The sequence below is a fragment of the Hemitrygon akajei genome, chromosome 2, assembly GCF_048418815.1.
Source record: "Hemitrygon akajei chromosome 2, sHemAka1.3, whole genome shotgun sequence".
NCBI classification, from domain to species: domain Eukaryota; kingdom Metazoa; phylum Chordata; class Chondrichthyes; order Myliobatiformes; family Dasyatidae; genus Hemitrygon; species Hemitrygon akajei.
In genome coordinates this window covers 95,578,879-95,599,902 of record NC_133125.1, presented here as the reverse complement: position 1 = coordinate 95,599,902, position 21,024 = coordinate 95,578,879, and the positions used below count along the sequence as shown (strand labels likewise).

General features: G+C 41.3%; 1 protein-coding gene across 2 annotated transcripts in view; it reads right to left on the bottom strand.

Annotated features, from left to right (window-relative positions):
• LOC140714573 (rho GTPase-activating protein 15-like) overlaps positions 1-21,024 on the bottom strand; it is a 734,693-nt gene that overhangs the window by 660,605 nt on the left and 53,064 nt on the right. For both annotated transcript variants that reach the window (XM_073025883.1, XM_073025887.1), the window contains exon 2: positions 7,833-8,066. In XM_073025883.1, coding sequence (XP_072881984.1) covers positions 7,833-7,961 — 129 coding nt within the window. In that variant the 5' untranslated portion in view covers positions 7,962-8,066. The remainder of the gene's footprint in view (positions 1-7,832; positions 8,067-21,024) is intronic.

The following is a 21,024-nucleotide window of genomic DNA, read 5'->3' as shown; positions in this document are numbered from 1 at the left end:
ATTCTAGCAGATGTGGATTTAATAAGAATTGTTTGTAGAGTTATAATTGAAATTCTAAAAAGTTATCAAGAAATTCCATATCAAATTGTTACAATGGAATGTGTTACACAATATATTTTTCCCAAAATCTGACCTCCTGTGTGGACTGCCAAGTAGAACTACTTGAAAATATGTCTGTTTACCAATTTAGTTTATCCCTTGTGACTACTGATCAATTTGCAGTAATAGGTAGTTGCAAGGGGTTTCCCATTCAACCACTGGATACCAACATGATTGTATCTCGGATCTCTCTCAAGCTGATTGCAACATTAACAACATGGAATCTTGCTTCAATACTGTGACATAAGTTACCATTTCTTTCTAATTTTCAAGCCATGTGAAGAAAGGTTTTTATTCATGTGATATTCCAACTAAAGGCAGAATAGAACATTGCAGCAGAAATAGAAGTGAGGTGTTTGCATGGGTTTGGGAGGGGGGTGGTGGTTGAGGTAGGTGACAGGGGGTGGTGGTAGATGGAGCTCCATTTGACAATACTTAGCCCAGTTCTGCGTCCTATCAATGTCTCATTGTAAACTATGACAACCTTCTGCACTATCTTCAGCACCACCAACCTTCATATTATCTGCAAACTTACCAACCCACCCTCCCTCATCTAAATTTGCTATTAAAATCACAAAGAGCAGGGGTCCCAGAACAGATCCCTCCAGAATACTGCTGGTCACCAACCTCCAAGTAGAGCATGTTTCATATACCACTAACTTGTGCTCTCTGTGGGCAAGCCAGTTCTAAATCCACACAGCCAAGTTCACCTGAATCCCATGCTTCCTGGCTTTCTGGATGAGCTTACCTTGACAAACACTTTACTTCAATCCATGTACAACACTTCCACTTTAGTACCTTCATTCAATTTGTTGAGTCACATCCTCAAGGAATTCAGTCAGGCTTGAGAGGCCAACCTGCCCCTCACAAAGTCATATTGACGATCCCATGTCAGACTACGGTTTCCATAAGCTCATAAATCCAGTCCCTAAGAGTACTCTCCAACAGTTTGCCACCACCGATACATCACTCACTGGTCTATAATTTCCAAGATTAACCCTATTTTTCTTAAACAAATATACAGCATTTGCCATCCTTCAATGTTCTGGTACTACTCCTCTGGCCAGTTAGGATACATAGATCATCACCAAAGATGTAGCCATCTCTTCCTTCAATTCCCTTTGTGACCTGGAATATATCCTGTAAGATACCAGAACTTATCCCTCCTAATGTTTTTCAAAAGTTCCAGCACATTCGCTTTCTTAACATCAACATCTTCCAGCATAGTAGCCTGTCCTACATTGTCCTCACATTCATCAATGTCCCTCTCACTGCTGAATAATGAAGCAAGGCATTGATAAAGAACCTCCTCTAGATCTTCAGACTCCAGACACGTTTCCTCTTCTGTCCCTGATTAGTCCTACCCTCACTCTAGTCATCCTACTGTTCTTCACATATGTGTAGAGCTTCTTGGAGTGTTCCTTAAGCACACTCAACAATGCATTTTCATATCCCCTTCCAACTCTTCGAACATCCCTCATTCCTGGCTAGCTAGTAACTTTCCAGAGCCATGTCTAATCCTTGCTTCCAAAATCTTAAGTATGCTTCCTTCTTTCCCCAGACCTGATGTTCTACTTCTCTTGTCACTCCCTTAATGTGACATACCTATGCACATACACATGCAAGTGCTTCGTAAACACCATTTAATTGAGTACATCTATACCCTGCCTAATAGCATCATAATTCACCCTGATCCAATTAAATACTTTTGTATACCATCTGCTCCTATCCCAATCCAGGGCTATGGTGAAGATCAGGAAGTTGTGGTCTCTGCCTCTGAGCTGCTCACCCACTGAGGGATCTGTCAACTGACCAAGTTCATCGCCTAGTACTAGATCCAGTATGGCCTCTCTACAAGTAGGTCTGTCTATATATATTGTGTCAAGAATCCTTCCTGGACACACCTAACAAATTCTGCCCCATTTAAACCTTTTGTACTAAGGAAATACCAATCAATATTCATATGTTCATTTATTATGCACCGTGTCATATGATGTAGGCGATCATGGCATTTCCATTACCTTGATTATTCTTGGCAAAATTTTTCTGCAGAAGTAGTTTGCCATGCCTTCTACCGGCCAGTGTGTTTTTACAATATGGGTGATCCCAGCCATTCTCAATACTCTTCAGAGATTGTCTGACTGCTGTCAATAGTCGCATAACCAGGACTTGCAATATGCAGCAGCTATTCGTACAACCATCCATCACCTGCTCCCATGGCTTCATGCGACCCTGATCAGGGGGCTGAGCAGGTTCTACACCTTGCCCAAAGGTCTCCTGCAGGCTAGCAGAGGGAAGGAGCACCTTACACTTCCTTTGGTAGAGAGAGATCGCCACCCCACCACCTTCAATCAATATTGGGAATGTTGAGATTAACCATGACAGCAACCCTTTTCCCGGAATGATGACTAGGAGTTGCATGAAAGCCAGAGTTCTAAATTTGCAGGTGATACAAAACTTGGCAATATTATTGTAAAGGGTGTTTCTTCTTTTTCTTTGTTACTGCTTTCTTCTTCTTTGTTTCTTTGGTCCTGCGCTGCGAATCGTTTGGCGCCAAACTTATCAAAGTCCAAACCACTTTGTGCACAACCATTGGAGCTCAATTAACGAAGTCTTCTGGCCACCATTTGAGATCCCCTCAGACCTCCTTGATTCACAGTAGTGAGTCAACCAGAACTGAGCATAGTACTCCAAGTGGGGTCTGACCAGGGTCCTATATAGCTGCAACATTACCTCTTGGCTCCTAAATTCAATTCCATGGTTGCTGAAGGCCAATACACCGTATGCCTTCTTAACCACAAAGTCAACCTGCACAGCTGGTTTGAGCGTCCTATGGACTTGGACCCCAAGATCCCTCTGATCCTCCACACTGCCAAGTGTCTTACCATTAATACTAAATACTGCCATCATATTTGACCTACCAAAATGAACTACTTTACACTTAACTGGGTTGAACTCCATCTGCCACTTCTTAGCCCAGTTTTGCATCCTATCAATGTCCCGCTGTAACCTCTGACAGCCCTCCATATTGTCCACAAAACCTCCAACCTTTGTGTCATCAACAAACTTACAAACCCATCCCTCCACTTCCTCATCCAGGTCATTTATAAAAATCACAAAGAGTAAGGGTCTCAGAACAGATCCCCAAGGCACTCCAACTGGTGGCCGACCTCCATGCAGAATATGACCCGTCTACAGCCACTCTTTGCCTTGGCAAGCCAGTTCTGGATCCACAAAGCAATGTCCCCTTGGATCCCATGCCTCCTTACTTTCTCAATAAGCCTTGCATGGGGTACCTTATCAAATGCCTTGCTCAAATCCATATACACTACATCTACTGCTCTTCCTTCATCAATGTGTTTAGTCACATCCTCAAAAAATTCAATTAGGCTCAAAAGGCACGACCTGCCCTTGACAAAGCCATGCTGACTATTCCTAATCATATTATGCCTCTCCAAATGTTCATAAATCCTGCCTCTCAGGATCTTCTCCATCAACTTACCAACTATGGAAGTAAGACTCACTGGTCTATAGTTTCCTGGGCTATCTCTGCTCCCTTTCTTGAATAAGGGAGCAACATCCACAACTCTCCAATCCTCCGGAACCGCTCATGTCCCATTGATGATGCAAATGTCATTGCCAGAGGCTCAGCAATCTCCTCCCTTGCCTCCCACAGTAGGCTGGGGTACATCTCATCTGGTCCCAGCAACTTAACCAACTTGATGCTTTCCAAAAGTTCCAGCACAACCCCTTTCTTAGTATTTACATGCTCAAGCTTTTCAATCTGCTGTAAGTCATCACCAAGCTCATTTTCCGTAATGAATACGAAAGCAAATTATTCATTAAGTACCTCTGCTATCTCCTCTGGTTCCATACACACTTTTCCACTGTCACACTTGATTGGTTCTTTTCTCTCACATCTTATCCTCTTGCTTTTCACATACTTGTAGAATACCTTGAGGTTTTCCTTAATCCTGCTCACCTAGGCCTTCTCATGGCCGCTTCTGGCTCTCCTAATTTCATTCTTAATCTCTTTCCTGCTGGCCTTATAATCTTCCAGATCTCTATCATTACCTAGTTTTTTGAACCTTTCGTAAGCTCTTCATTTCTTCTTGATTAGATTTACAACAGCCTTTGTACACCACAGTTCCTGTACCCTACCATCCTTTCCCTATCTCATTGCAGAACTCCATGCAAATATCCCCTGAACATTTGCCACATTTCTTCCATACATTTCCTTGAGAACATCAGTTTCCAATTTATGCTTCCAAGTTCCTGCCTGATAGCCTCATATTTCCCCTTACTCCAATTAAATGTTTCCCTAACTCATCTGTTCCTATCCCTCTCCAATGCTCTGATAAAGGAAACGGAATTGTGATCACTATCTCCAAAATGCTCTCCCACTGAGAGATCTGACACCTGACCAGGTTCGTTTCCCAATACCAAATCAAGTACAGCCTCTCCTCTTGTAGGCTTATCTACATATTGTGTCAAGAAACCTTCCTGAACACACCTAACAAACTCTACCCCATCTAAACCCTTTGCTCTAGGGAGATGCCAATTGATATATGGGAAATTAAAATCTCCCATCATGACAACTCTGTTATTATTACACCTTTCCAGGTTCTGTTTCCCTATATGCTCCTCAATATCCCTGTTACTATTGGGCGGCCTATAAAAAACACACAGTTAAGTTATTGACCCCTTCCTGTTCCTAACCTCCACTCACAGAGACTCCGTAGACAATCCCTCCATGACATCCACCTTTTCTGCAGCTGTGGTCTTATGGTTTTATGGAAATGTTGAAAGGTGTGGACAAGGTGACTACACTATAACACTGTTCCTATCAGGGAAGGAGTCAAGGATTAAAGATTGCAAGAGGAAGGGAATTAAGAGTGATATAAGGAAACATTTTATCTGTAGAGCACGTCAACATCTATCGTGAGACTTGAATATTGATGCAATCATGAACAAGGCTTGCCAAGAGTTATATTTCCTTTAGAGCTTGAGAAGATTTGGTATATCACCAAAATTTTCAGCAAATTTCTATAAATGTACGCTGGAGAGCATTCTGTCTGGCTGCATCACTACCTGGAATGGAGGCTCCAACATGCATGATCGTAAGAAGCTACAGAGGGTTGTAGACTCAGCCAGCTCCATCATGGGCACATGTTTCCCAGCACTGAGGTTGTCTTCAAAAGGCACTGCTTCAAGAAAGCAGCATCCATCATGAAAAAACCCCTCACCATCTAGGACTCTCTGGATCATTTCCATCAGAGAGAAGATAGAGGAGTCCAAAGAACCACATTCAATGTTTTACAACAACTTCTTCCCTTCCAGTATCTGATTTTAAATGGTCTGTGAAATCATGAGCATGACCACAATATTTCTCTTTTGAACTATTTAGTTATTTGGATCTTACAGTAATTTTCACGTCTTGCACTGTAATGCTGTCACAAAACAATAAATTTCACAAGATATATCAGTGATAATAAACCCCTTTCTGATTCTGGATAATGACACATGTTTGTATTCTGAAAATAGCTATAGCGGCAAGTTTCATTGTGGTCTTCAGGAGAGAGGTGTATGTTAAGGAAAATTATACAGGAGATACCTAATAAAGTGGCCACTGAATGTATATCTATGGACTTCCTCATCTGTAGCCCATCCATTTCAAGGTTCAATATGTTGTGCACTCAGTGACGTGCTTCCGCACAACACTGTTGTAATGTGTTGTTATTTGAGTTACTGATGCCTTCTCAGCGTGAACCAGTCTGATCATTCTCCGCTGACCTTTCTCATCAACAAGGCATTTTCACCCACAGAACTGCTGCTTGCTAGATGTTGCTAGATGCTAGATGGTGTTTTTCACACCATTCTCTGTAAATTCTAGCGACTGTTGTGCATGAAAATTTCAAGAGATCGGGGGTTTCTGAGATACTCAAACCACCCCATCTGGTGCCAACAATCCTTCCAAAATCAAAGTCATTTAGATCACATTCCTTCCCCATTTTAATGTTACGTCTGAACAACAAATGAACCACTTGACAACCTCCACATTTTTTTTTGCATTGAGTTGCTAGCTTATGATTGGCTGATTTAATATGTGCATTAATGAGTAGGTGTTCAGATGTATCTAATAAAGTGGTCTCTGAGTGTACTTTGTCATATTTATTCATGGAATGTAGCATTATTGACAACATTAGCATTTAATGACCTTGCAAAGGTGTTTTGAGCTGATTAACTCAACCCTTGTGTTAAAGGTAACTATTCAGGGTCAAACACTGTGATACGTTATATTTCAGCCGAGTGGTAAAGATGCCAAATTTGCTTCCCTAAGGAATATCAATTAACCAGATGAGTATTTCATGACAATGCTGTAAAATTAAAGTCTTCATTAATGTAACTACTAAACCATCCCAGGTTTATTTAAATTCAGCTTCTTCTGCTATGGTGGTGGAATTTGAAATCCAATCATCAGATCAGTAATCTTGCTGTCTGGATTAGTAGTACAATAGTATAATCGCTATGCAGTCATGTTCCCGATTTTGTGCCCTTTGAAATAATGGCCAATATTCCATTAACCTTTTTAATTGTTTTTTTTTATTTTTGCCTGTTGGCTTTTAATGATTAATATGTGTGGATTTAAGCCTCTCTGCTACTCTAAATTCTGATTTATCTCTTATGGATTCAAAGTAGATGACCTTGCACTTTCCAGTGATAACTCCATTTACAAGCTTTCAGTCCACTCACTCAATCTAACTTTATGGCAATGCAATTTTCTACTTTCAGCTTTGTTACTTAAATATCTCTGCTATCATAGTGTCATCTGTGGGTTCTTCAGTATCATCTTGCATATACATAATAAATAGAGTGATAAGTTAATGCTCTACAACAAAACTCTTTGACACATGCCAAATCTTGCCATTCAGAATAACAAGCTATATTACTATTATATGGATAAATCAGGAAATCACCCAAGGACACAAGACGGTCAATTATTATAACTTTACAAATATTGGTGAGGACTTAATTAAAACTCAACATGGTTAAAATCAATGATTTGCTTTCAGCTCGTGAAATATTTTTAGTTATCATTAATTTTTCATATGCCTAATTGGAGGTATTAATTTTGTATTATTGCCCCACACTCCAGAAACTCTAACTTTAATGAGCAAAGTATTGCAAACTATATCAGATAGGAAATGAATATGATGGGATTTCTCTGAGAGCCAGTGTATATTCAACATGGCTCCAGACCATGCTCTCTCTTTGCAACTGCCATCAGGAAGGAGCTACATGAGATTAAGGTCGCACAGTAGCAGATTCTTTACCCCTCAACTATCAGGCTTCTAAACCAGAGTGCATAACTTCACTCATCTCGACACTGAACTGATGAACTCACTTTCAAGAACTTATGTTCTCAATATTTATTTATTTATTTCCTCGCTTATTTATTATTATTATTTTTTGTATTGTTACAATTTGCTGTCTTCTGCACATTAGTTGTTTGTCCATCTTTGTTTGTGTGCAGTTTATCATATATTCTATTGCGTTCCTTTGTATTAACTGTGAATTCTCACAAGAAAATGAACCTCATCACCTATATGGTGTCATATATGTACTTTGGTAATAACATTGCTTTGAAGTTTGAACAAGCTAAATAATTTCCTCTTATGCCTTATGAAAGTGTTATAAAAACAACTATTTTATTTGAAAACATATCCATTTACCTTCATGGTCTGCATTCCCAGAAAGAGCCTAGGTGGTTTCCAAGTCTTCTCTTTTGTGCTTGTGTTAAAGTAGTATTTCCGATCTGTGCTTTCATCCAAGTGAACTTCCCAAGTCCCCAGAAGTTCCATGGGAGGGTTGTTCGGATTTGGAGGCTCCAGTCTCACTTACTTTGTTTCCTCACTGAGAAATAAAATTGATCTTTTGGTCTTACAGTGGACTTCAGATGACAGGATCTATAAATAAAACAGATGGTACTCCATTCAGTTGCCTTGAACAATCCAGTACACTCCTAGACTTACAAATATACATTTAGTGAAAAAAAAAATCAGTGCAAATTACCAACCAGACCATATATTTGATTAACTTTGTTATATATGAATTAACAGTAGAGGTTATTGCTCACATGTTCCCTTAATATGCTGCTATCTTTTATTGAAAATTTATTCCAGAGCATTCAATAAAATTGCTAATGATTTCCACATATACTTTAACATCATATGATAGTGACGTCTTGTCCTCAAACAAATGGAGCTAAGGAAACTCATTTGAAGGTTTTTTAAAATGTAGGAAATGTAATTTGAACTAGCACACTTCCTTAGCCAGCATAACAATATAATGACATCATCAGTTTTAGTGAAGATGGCCTGTAAATTAACATTTTCGGTGACTTTATATCTATGTGAGTGGACTAGCTGTGTGCATACATCTACTGATGTTTTTGGACGCATCATCAGTGATGTTCCTGGAATCATCGGGTGTTTCGGGTCTTTCAACACCATACACCCTTCTCCAGATGACCCAGCCAGGGCTGATCAGACCCCAGCTTGTGTCCAGATGGCTGGCTACACATGACTCCATGGCTCCCCTCTCTTGAGCCACAGCCATCTTGAGGCCCTCTCTGCCACATCGGTGGTACTGTGGATGGCTCTCCTCTTCCTCTCTCCCTTGATGCCCAAATTGCTGAAGGCTCTGGCTAAGGAACGGGCTGCAAATCCCCTACAACCAACTTCCACTGGGAGATACCTCCCTCTCCATCCAGCCTGCTCGCAGTTGCTGACCAGTCCTGCGTACTTCGATAGCTTCCTTTCAAAGGCCTCTTCCAGGCAATCTTCACGTGGGACTGACAGCTCCAGCATCACCACCTGCTTCGTAGACTCAGACACAAGGACAATGTCTGGTCACAGGGTGGTGGCTGCGATATGGTTGGGGAACTTCAGCTGACTTTCGAGGTCCACCAACAGCTGCCAGTCTCTTGCAGAGGTCAGGATACCTGCCGATGTTCTTTTGGCGAGTATTGGCTGCTCCTCAGCTCTGACAAAGGTAATGGCCTGCTTGGCGGGTCAGGACCGCTTCGCCCACTCCACTCCTGTGCTGATGGCTTCAGCAATGGTCTTCAGGACCTGATCATGCCTCCATTGGTACCGTCCCTCACTAAGTGCCCTTGTGCAGCCGCTGAGGATGTGCTCCAGGGTTCCTCGCTTGGAACACAGTGGACATGCTGATGACTCTGCTTTGCCCCATGTGTGCAGGTTTGGTGGGCTTGGAAGCACATCATACGCTGCCTGGATGAGAAATTGGATGCGGTGTGGCTCGGCTTTCCAAAGCTCAGCCCAGCTCACTTTCCTCTCCACCGCATTCTCCCATCTTGTCCAAGCTCCCTGTTGCTTCATTCCCACCGCCTTGCAGGTTCTCGTCTCCTCCACTGCTGCTCTACCTCCTCCTGAACTGGCACCTTTCCTTCCTGTTCATCTGGGGAGTTGGAAAGGATCTTAGCCCAGCTCGGCCTTGTGTGACCACTCCCAGCAGCCTTCTGTTACGCAGCCTTTCCTCTGCTTCCTGAACAGCTTCCTCTGCCCTCCACTTCCTGCCATTTCTCACTTGGATCCCTGCTCTAGCCACCTTCGGATCACTTGAGTCCCTGTACTGTACCACTTCCCTGGCTCTTGTTGCTTTGACTTTATGTTTCATCTTAAAGGAAACAAATCCAATCTTTGTTTTATTTACTTTTTTAGGATGTGGTCATCCCTCATAGGGGAAGCACTTGTAGCACATTATTAACTTCTCTTAAGAAGGTGGTTTAAAGATTTTTCTATCTATCTAGTGAATGTACGTAATGCATGTTGTAGTATACATAACTGAAGTATACGTTTGGTCAAGGATTATGGTGATTTTTGGATCTTATCTTCTGGCACTGTTTTGATCTTTGGCAGATGACCTTATAGTTGACCTCTGCTAGGACTGTATTTGCAGTTACGTGCAATTTGCAAGTTGGAAGAAAATATATAAACTTCCTTAAAGGAAATTTATTTTCTCTTCATATAAAAAGGGAAGTCTAACAGACATCTGCTTTAAAAAAATCTACAACTAAGAAGGAATAAAAAGTGACTATGTCAATGGCAGTAATTGGCTCAACCAAAACATGGGGGCAATATTGTGAAATATAAACACATGCTACAAGTTATATCAATAATAAAGATTGACAGAGATCTCTCTAGTAAATATAGTGGGAAATCGTACATGTAGTTTAGTGAGAGAAGTGCTGAACCTGGAAAAGCTCAGTAATAATAAAAAAAGAAATTGATGGAATTGTTGAAAACCAAGCAAGATCATGCAAAATGAATCGTGGTTAAGTAAACCTAATACTGCAAAAGGTCGACATTGAGCAGGCACTCGAGATACTGTGTGTGGCCATCTGCCAACAAGAAACAGCCTACCAGCCCCAATACCTTTCAAATAATTGCCAGGGACTTTAATTAGGTTTGTTTGAAGAAATTTCTGTCCAATATCATCAGCATATCACCTGTAGCACCAGGGGTCCCAACACATACTTCACCGATGCTATACTATGATTATGAATAACTGCAGTTCCACGCCTAGACCACATCTTGGGAAATCAGACCACTTGTCCGACCTCCTCCTATCTGCATGTAGGCAGGGGCTAAAGAGTAAAGTTACTGATATAAAGAGATGTTCACAGGAGGCAGAGGAACACCTATAGGATTGCTTAGAGTTGGTGGACTGGGCCATGATCAAGGACTCATGTTAGCATCTAAACAAATAAATCACAGTTGTCACAGACTTTATAAAAACAGATATAAATGAGTGTGGCCCAACAAATCATTCAGAGTCTTCCCCAACCAGAAGTCCTGGATGAATAATTAGACCTTCAATTTGCTGAGGGCCAGATCAGTGGCATTCAGGTCTGGTGACCAAGTAAATTGCAAGATGCACATATGACCTGCTGGGGGATCTCAGCAGGCCAGGCAGCACCTATGGAAAAAAGTACTGTCGACATTTCAGGCTGAGACCCTTCAGCAGGACATCAGCATTTGTGTGTGTTGCTTGGATTTCCAGCATCTGCAGATTTTCTCTTGTTTGTGTTTAAAGTACAGGATGTCCAGTTACAATCACTGGAAAGCCAACTCACGTATGAAGTGGCAATTCCAGGCCAAACTTGAATCACTGAAGGATGTTTGACTGCTGTGGCAGGGTTTGAATGCTATTACCTCATACAAACTGAAACCAAGTGACATAGATGACAACAAGGCTTCACTCCCAGATGACCTCAATGCCTTCTGTGCTTGCTTTCACTATCAAACATGGAGGCACCTGCATGACATTGAAGAATCTTTGAGAAATATGCGCAAAGAAAAAGTGAACAAACAAAATGAAAGAAATAAGAAAGAAATGAAAGAATGGCACCTAGAAATTCCAAAGTTTCCGCCATTCTGACTATGCAAAGGAAGCAAGTGAAAAATGAAATACAAAGAAATTCAATCCTTTTCTAGGATGTTAATGACAAAGGTCTGAGCGATGGTAATGCCACTGAATTTCAAAAGCATACGTTCAGATTTTCTCTTGATGTTGTCCATTGCATTGTTGTTCTACAGATGTTTCTAGCTACATGACAGCCTCATGCCTCGATTCTGTCTGGGTCTTCCTGCAAGTGGACATGGACTGTTTCATTTACAGCAGGATGTGAAAACATCATCAAACATCTCCACTTCTGACCTTACAGTTGAAGGAATAATAACGATTGAAGACGGTGAGATACAGGACATTGCTCTGTGCAATTTCTGCAGTCCTGGAAATGGCATAACTAACCAACAGGAATCACAATCTCCTTCCTTTGAATGGTTATGGTTCCAATGATCGAAGTCATTGAAATGTTATCCCCTTGATTCCACTGAGTTCAGCCGTGATAGGACATCTTAATCCCACATTTGAATGAGGACAATCTCTGTTATCTCATCCCTGGAATATGGTAATGTTTTTCCAATATTACCCCTGTGATTAAGTCTGGGTTCGTCCACCACGTATCTCTGGAGTAGGTCATCATGGGCACCGAGCACATCTACACAGTACGCCTCTGCAAGAAAGCAGCATCCATCATCAGGGACCCTCACATCCAGATCATGCTCTCTTCTCACTGATCAGATAGAAGGTGCAGGAGTCTCTGAACCTACACCACCAGGGTCGGGAAGATTTATTACCCTCAGACATCAGGCTCCTGAACCAGAGGGGGTAACTTCACGCAACTTCCCTTTCCCCACCACTGAACTCTTCCCACAATCTCCAGTGTTTTGTGTGTGTTGCCACAATCTATGGATTCACTTTCAAGGACTCTTCATCTCATGACCTCGATATTTATTGCTTATTTATTTATTTGTTTGCTTGTTTATTTTCTTTTATATTTGCCCAGTTTATTGCCTTTTGCATGTATTTTTTCTTTTTGTCTGCCCTGATGGGTACAGTATTTCATTGATTCTGTTATGGTTCTTGGATTTGCTGAGATTTCCCACCAGAAAATGAATCTCTGTGTTGTATGTGGTGGCATGTATGTACTTTGATAATACATTTACTTTGAACTTTGAACTCAATTTACAACAAATAACTAAAGGTAAGATTATTAGGACACAACTGACAAAATGCAACAGAAAGATAAATTAACTGCATGTGAGGTGAAATAGATTGACTACAAAATAGAACTATTTCACTCTTTTCCCTTTTATACACTTTTCCAAATTTCCCTTCTCATCCCTTCTTTCTTAACAACATCATATCTCAGAGGGGTGCCATTGTCCAAGTGCAATTGCTCTTTATTCTCCACCAAAATGGACAGATAGCTGTAACCTCTCAACTATTTCAGTTTCTATATAATCTTTCATTTATTGAATTGATCATAATCTCATTCAGGGTTACCAGAAGACTTTTTGAACTGGTAGACATTACACAGCATTTTCAGACTTAAGTAAATGATATTTATTTATTTACAGTTGAACAGCATAATAAATTAAACAAATGTTAAGTACTGAATGTGGAATTTTTACCCTGTATACATATAAAAATAAAACCCGAAGATTGACCATGGAACAATCAGAACTAATTTCCAATGTTCCTTATAATGAGCAAGCAGTATTTCTGTGGATGAATATCGAACCATGAAATGGAATTTGCTGGATGAATATAATGGACAGCAGTATCAAGTGACAAAGGATAAATCTCCAGCCCCAGGGATGGAAGTTCAAAGTTCTCTTGTGTTGCATTGTAATGTCCATGAGGCTACTTTAACAAAAAAGAAGTGTTGGAGAAGTTCCTTTTACAACGATTTTAGCATTATTGTTAGGTTTGATTACCAACCACAATGCGTTATTAGCATACCTCAAGGCATCAGCGCTGTGTGACACTTTTTAACCACATCTTGAAATAAACTAAAGTATTTTCGCAATGCAACAATATTAGATTGGAAATGGCATGAAACTGTGAAGTGTGTTGCTACACTGACTGCAAATTCTGGGCCAAAGTATTAAAGGAAGGTAATTTGGGCAATGCACAGAATCTCTATCAGTAATTCCAGTTGCCCTTTACACATATCCCACTATAACAATTTGACAGTGATTAGTAGGTATGATATCTGAATCAACTATCCAATAATAATCAGTTTGATGCACCGGAAAAGGTAGCAAAGGTAGTACTGTCATGATATTTAAATATATGGAGGACATTTGAATTGCCAAGGCAGAGACGGCTATTGACTGACTACTGGTAAATGGGATTCTGGCCTCTTCACTCTCCTTTGTACCTGGCTAATAACTCCCTCCTTTGGTCCTTTCTCCCATGGTTGATTATCTTTTCTTATCAAATTCTTTCTTCTGAAGCTCTTTACCTTTCCCACCCACCTGACTTCACCCATCACCTTCTATCCAGTCCTTCTTCCCCTCTCCCCAGCTTTTTATTCTGGCATCTTCCCCCTCCTTTTCCAGTCCTGAAGAAGGGTCTTGGCTCTAAGTGTCGACTGTTTATTCATTTCCATGGAAGCTGCTGGACATGCCGAGTTCCTTCAGCAATTTGTATGTGTTACTCTGGATTTCCAGCATCTGCAGATTCTCTTGTGTTGGTACGGAGAGGTGGTTCATTTATAGTCATTGGCATGATGGGGCAAAGAACCTACTTCTGTGCCCTATGACTGTGTGGCTAGGCACAGCATAAAAGCCATCTATAAATTTGCCAATGACACAGTTGGCAAAATCCCAGATGGTGACGAGAAGGCATCCAGGAGTGATGGATCAGCTGGTTTAGTTGAGTCACAACAGCAATCTTGCACTCAACATCAGTAAGACCAAGGAATTCATTGTGAACTTCAAGAGGGGACAGTCAAAGGAAATCACCAGTCCTTATTGAGGGGCCAGCAGTAGAAATGGTGAGTAGCTTCAAGTTCCTGTGGGTCAGCATCCTTGAAGATCTATCCTGGGCCCAGCATATTAATGCAATTATCAAGAAAGCATTCCAATGGATATATTTCGTAAGGGGTTTGATGAGGTTTGAAATGTCAGCAAAGACTCTAGCACACTTCTACAGGTGTACCACAGAGAGCATTCTAACCAGGTGCACCACCAATGACCAAGACTGGGAAAAAAACCCCGCAGCCAGCTCCATCATGGGCACAAGCCTCCCCACCATTAAAGACATCTTCAAAAGACAACACCTCAGAAATGCAGCATCTATCATTAAGGACCCCTACCACTCAGCATATGCCTCTTTACATTATTACCATCATGGAGGAATCACAGGACCCGAATGACACACACTCAACTTTTTAGGAACAGCCTCTTCTCCTCCTCTATCAGATTTCTGAACAGTGCATAAATTGGCCATGGTTGTGGGCTGGAACTGGGAGCAGTGAGGAATCAGTGTATGTGGTACAGATTGAAGATCTGGATGAGTGTGCCATAACAACCTCCAACTCAGTGTGGGAAAGATCAGGGAGCTGATTATTGACTTCATGGGAAGGAAACCAGAGATCCATAAGCCAGTCCTCATCAGAGGATTGGAGATGGAGAGGGTCAGTGACTTTAAATTCGTCATTGTTATTATTTTTGAGGACCGCCGGGGCACAGCAGTTGGGTGCAGTTACGAAGAGCGTATGGCAGTACTACCTCATTAGGAGTTTTTGGAGATTTGGCAAGACATGTAAAATGTAGACACGCTTCTGTGGATGTGTGGTGGAGAGTATGTTGACTGGCTGTATCACAGCCTGGTGTGGAGTCACCAGTGTCCTTGAATGGAGAATCCTACAAAGGGTGGTGGGTGTGTCCCAATCCATCATGGGTGGGGCCCTCCCAACCATTGGGCACATCTACATGAAATGCTGTCACAGGAAAGCAGCATCCATCATCAGGGATCCTCACCATGCTCTCTTCTCACTACTGTCACCTGGAAGAACATACAAGAGTCTCAGAATTCACACTACCAGGTTCAGAAACAGTTGATGTCCCTTAAACCAAAGAGGGTACTTCACTCAACTTCACTTGCCCCATTATTGAAATGTTCCCACAACATGGACTCACTTCCAAGGACTCCTCACCCCATGTTCTCAATATTTTTTGCTTATTTACCATTAATATTTATTTATTACTATTCTTTCTTTTTTTTTGTATTTGCTTTTTTTATTTATTGTCTTCTGCACTCAGGTTGAACGCCAGAGTTGGGCAGTCTTCTATTGACTCTGTTATGGCTATTATTCTATCAACTTATTGAATATGACCACAAGAAAATTAATCTCATGGTTATAGTGTATATGATAATATACATGTACTTTGATAATAAATTTACTTTGAAATTTGAACTTTACGGTAGAGAGACAGAAAAAAGGAAATTATAGGCCAGTTAGTCTGAGCTTAATGGTTGGGAAGATGTTGGAATTGATTATCAAGGATTAGGTCTCAGGGTACTTGAAAGGTCCTGATAAAATAGGCCATCATCAGCATGGTTTCCTCAAGGTAAAATGTTGCCTGACAAATCTGTTGGAATTCTTTGAAGAAATAACAAGCAGGATAAACAAAGGAGAATCTTTTGATGTTACGTGTTTGGATTTTCAGAAGGCCTTTGACAAGATGTCACACATGAGGGTGCTTAAAATGTTACAAGCCCATGTATTATAGGGATGATTCTAGCATGGATAAAGCAGCAGCTGTCTGGCAGTAGGCAAAGAGTGGGAATAAAGGGAGCCTTTACTGGTTGGTTGCTGGTGACTAGTAGTGTTCCACAGGGGTCTGTGTTGGGGCCAATTCTTCTTACATTATATGTTAATGATTTGGATGATGGCTTTGTTGCAAAGTTTGCATGTGATATGAAGACAGGTTGTGGAGCAGGTAGTTTTGAGGAGGTAGAGAGGCTACAGAAGGACTTAGATTAGGAGAATGGGCAAAGAAATGGCAGGTGGAATACAGTGTCAGGAAGTGTATGGTCATGCACTTTGGTAGAAGAAATGTAAAGTATGAATATTTTCTAAGTGGAGAGAAAGTACAAAAAACTGAGGTGCAAAGGGTACAGTCAACGTTTTGGACTGAGACCCTTCAGAATGCTGAAAGAACTTGATATAGTGGATGTCAAAAAGATGTTTTCTTTGGTGGGATAGTCTAAGACCAGGAGACAGAGCCTCAGAATACTGGAGTGTCCTTTTAGGATGGAGATGAGCAGAAATTTCTTTAGCCAGAGCGTGGTGAATCTATGGAATTTATTGCCTCTGGCAGGTGTGGAGGCCAAGTCTATACATATTTAGGCAGATATTGATAGATTCTTGATTGGTCAGAGCATCAAGGGATACGGGGGGGGGGGGGGGGGGAAAGGCAGGAGATTTGGGCTGAGAGGAAAATTGGATCTACCATGATGAAATGGTGGAGCAAGCTTGATGAGCCAAATGGGTTAATTCTGCTCCTTTATCTTATGGTTTTGTGGTCTTAACACTTCCTCACTATTTTTGCACTCTTTATGCACTATTTATGCTACATGAATTTCCAATTGTAGTTTATAGTATTTTTTATCTCGCACTGTACTCCTCCCACAAAACAACACATTTCATGACATATGTGGGTAATAATACACCTGATTTGGATTTTCATGACTTCATTTTCAACATCATTGTGATGTCACAGCCTCTAAAATATTAATTTGGCTTACTAATGGAGAAGTGAGAAATTATAGAGGACACACTGGGTTAATTTTAGTGACAACCATTGGGCCTGCTTAGTATGTGTCTAGAATGGAGAAGAAATAGAGAATGGAGAGAATCTGTGTTTGTTTATACACCATTACACAATATGTAAATAACTCTCTATCATGTCTATCCCAAAACTATTCTGTTATCCTTTCTAAATCCCTGAATAAAATTAAACACTACAGAAAACAGAGAGCAAGCTCTTGTCAGTTTTTCTGATTTTAGCATACGTAGATTCAAGAAATCTGAATCTTAAGTGGGAATGACAATGTTGGGAAGTTCTCTGTTGTGGGAAGTGTACACCACAAATAAGCAGAAACATGTATTGTAGTTATGGACAAAACAACAAGCTGAAGGTGGATGGAGTTTGTCTGATTTATGAATGTGAGCATAAAGGCAATGAAAATCTTGGAATGGCACCAATGACATTTGGAAAACTGCCAAGGAGCTACTTTGTCACGTCTGTAAACTTTGCAGAATCTATGACACCTACACAGATGCTGCAATGTAGAACTCCTTTTTGATCTAAAGTTGTTACTGCCAATGTTCTTTTATCAACCATTGACAGCCTGGAAAGATTTTGCATTTGCAAATCTGATAAATTGGTAAGTTGGTTTATTACTGCCGCATGAGCTGAGGTGCACTGAACTTGTTTTGCATGCCATCCATACAGATCAATTCATTACAATTGCAGTCATAGAAGGTAAATTAATAACACAATTCAGAATAAAGTGCTGTTTACAGAAAAAGTGCAGTGGAGGTAGACAGTAAGAGGCAAGGCCATAATGAGGTTGATAGTGAGTTCAAGAATCTATTTTATCACGTTGGGGGGATATTCAATAGGCAATCTAGTCATATACAAATTAGTATGAGGCAGGTAATTTACCAGCCCATATGAGTAGGGCTCCCATGGTGATGCAGGAGTAACATTCTGTATTGTTGCTATACAACTAGATATAAGCCTTTAATAAGATTAAACTCTCAGTTTATAGACAAGTGTTTCAAGAGTATGTTTTATAATTCAAGGCTCTGGTCATGAATCTATTGGCATTAAGATTTTTTTCTCTCTATCACAGGTTTTCATTATAATAAGCAATTAAACATAAATTAACAATCATGATAAGAAGTCCAACTTTTCTTGAACGGACTTGGCTCAATGAATACCAACCCTATAAAATAAACTCTGTCACATGCACATTGATTGGAAAGCATTCTCATACCATCTCTACTTAAGCTCTTTTCTTCTCATCCACAATCTTAGGCATGGTTGTCATAAATTTATTGTTAAAAGGGTAGAATGTTTTGCTGTATTGTGGTCCTCTGAGGACTAAAATCTCATTTTAATCTCTATTTCTCATTTGACCTTAATTTATTTTGGCCATTCTTGTCATGATCAGAAACGATTTTGGATTGAAGGCAGACTGCTGAATTAAGCAGGTAACCAGAACAGACACATGTGCACTTTGGAAGAACTGTTCCAGTCAAGGGTAATGTTGTTCTGATGAGACACTGAGAATGTATCCTGAAGTCTTTATAAAAATAGATGAGAGGTATATGTCATCTTAATTATATACTTCCTTCAGTAAACCTAAACCTTGGTTTCTGAACTGCAGTATGCAGATGATGCTTGTGTCTGTGCATACTCAGATGCAAGCTCTAAGATTTTGCAAATAGTTCACTGTAACACATGCTAACACATGTTAAGCATGCACATCGATGAACCTAAGGTCTCCAACTCTGCTCTCAGAAAATAAATGTTTGCAGAGAGATATTGGAAAATATAGAAGACTTCCTATCTTTCATGAGCCATCTTTCTATGAAAGCAGACATAGATGACAAAAATTACCATTGCCTTTAGTGCACTGGCACAACTTTTAGTTGACTGAAAAAGAGCTCAAACCAGCACAACATCCATTGTCTTTGTCACGGTCCGGTCCGTGAACTCCACGTTCGGGTTCATGGTCCAGTCCATGTACTCCGGACTCCGGGTCTTCCGGCTGTCCCTTGTTTCAGTTGGGCTTAATCATAGGCACTTGATGCTGGTCTTGAGGCTGGGAATATAAATGGCCCTGGGTTTGAGTGTAGGTGCTGATTTGTCTTGTCAGTATTCTGTCCTTGCATCTGTGGGATAAGTCAGGCTGGCACCCTGTGGTTGGATCTGTCCTGGCCTCTGTTGGGTAAGCCAGGCTTGTCTTTTCTGTTACCCTGAGGCTGGACTGTTCTCTTTCCTTCACCTTCCCGCCTGAAGCCTTTGCCTGAATTGCTGTCAAGTTCTACAGCTGGAGCAAGACTGGAGCCTTGCTGTGTCTAGATAAGGATCTGTCTGTTGTTGTTTGGAACTGTCTCTGTGTCTGTGCCTTTGTTAGGTAGGTCTGGCTGTTTGCTGCTGCCTTGTGTTGGGAACTGTCTCTGTGTTCTGTGTACGAGTCCTAGCCTTGTGTCCTGCTCCCTAGGAGGGGTTCTGACTTTGTGTAGAGCCCTGGCCCCAAGTCCTGCTCCTAAGGAGGGGGTCCTGGCTCTGTGTTCCATGTTGCTGTGTTCCTGTCTCCCAGGACCAAGGCTCTGTGTTCTGCGTTCCTGTCTCCCAGGACCAAGCCTAAGCTTCATGTCCTCATCCAGCCCAGGAGTCCTGTGTCCTGCCCCCACGTCCAGTCCTGTTGCTTTGCCATGTCTTGTCCTCGCCTAGATCTGGAGTCGGAGTCCGAGCCCGAGTCAAGACCCAGGTTTTGGGTCCCTGTCCAGTCTCTGGCTCAGAGTCCATGTCCAGGTTCCAAGTTCCTCATCCAGGTCCCACTTTCCTAGTCTAGTCCTAGCCCAGGTCCCATTATCCTAGTCTTGTCCAGGGCCTGTGTCTTGTCCAGTGCTGTTTCTTCCCCACTTCCCTTGCTTTCTTGACACTCCTAGTCCTGTTCCTAGTACTTCAGTATCTGTGTCTTGCATTTGGGTCTGCTCTCAACGCCCACCTTATGACAGTCTTCCAGGCAGTCATGCTCTCTTACGTGCTTCTGAGACCTGAACAACGAGAAAGTAGAAAAATACCGCCAACACTATCTCAACAAAATCTTTCAAATTCACTGGAGGAAGAAGTGAAACAAGTCAGCATTGTCTCTCAGGCCAACAACACAGAGAGGGTTTAGTCACTGTCAGTTGACTTTGGAAATGGTTCAAAGGAGGGTCACAAAAATTATTCATGAAAGGCTTGACACATGAACTGCATTTGATATCTCTGGGCCTGTACTCACTGGAATTCGGAAGAATGAGTGGTGACTTAATTGAAACCTCTCAAATGTTGAAAGGGCTTGATAGAATAGATGTGGAGAGAATGTTTTCTATGGTGGGGGAGTCTAAGATCAGAGAACCAGTCTCAGAATAGAGGGGTGTCCTTTTAGAATGAAGTTGAGGAGGAATTCCTTCTGCCAGCATGTGGTGAATCTGTGGAATTCATTTCCACAGGTGGCGGGGAGACCAAATAATTAGGTATATTTAAGGCAGAGGTTGATAGACTCATGGTAAGTCAGAGCATGAAGGGATACGGGGAGAAAGCAGTAGATTGGAGCAGAGGGAAAATGGATCAGCCATGATGAAATGGCGGAGCTGACTCAATGAGCCAAGTAGCCTAATTCTTTTCCGACATCATAATCATCTTGTATCATTTGAAACTTCTCAATCATTATAGATCACCTTGCCATTTTTCA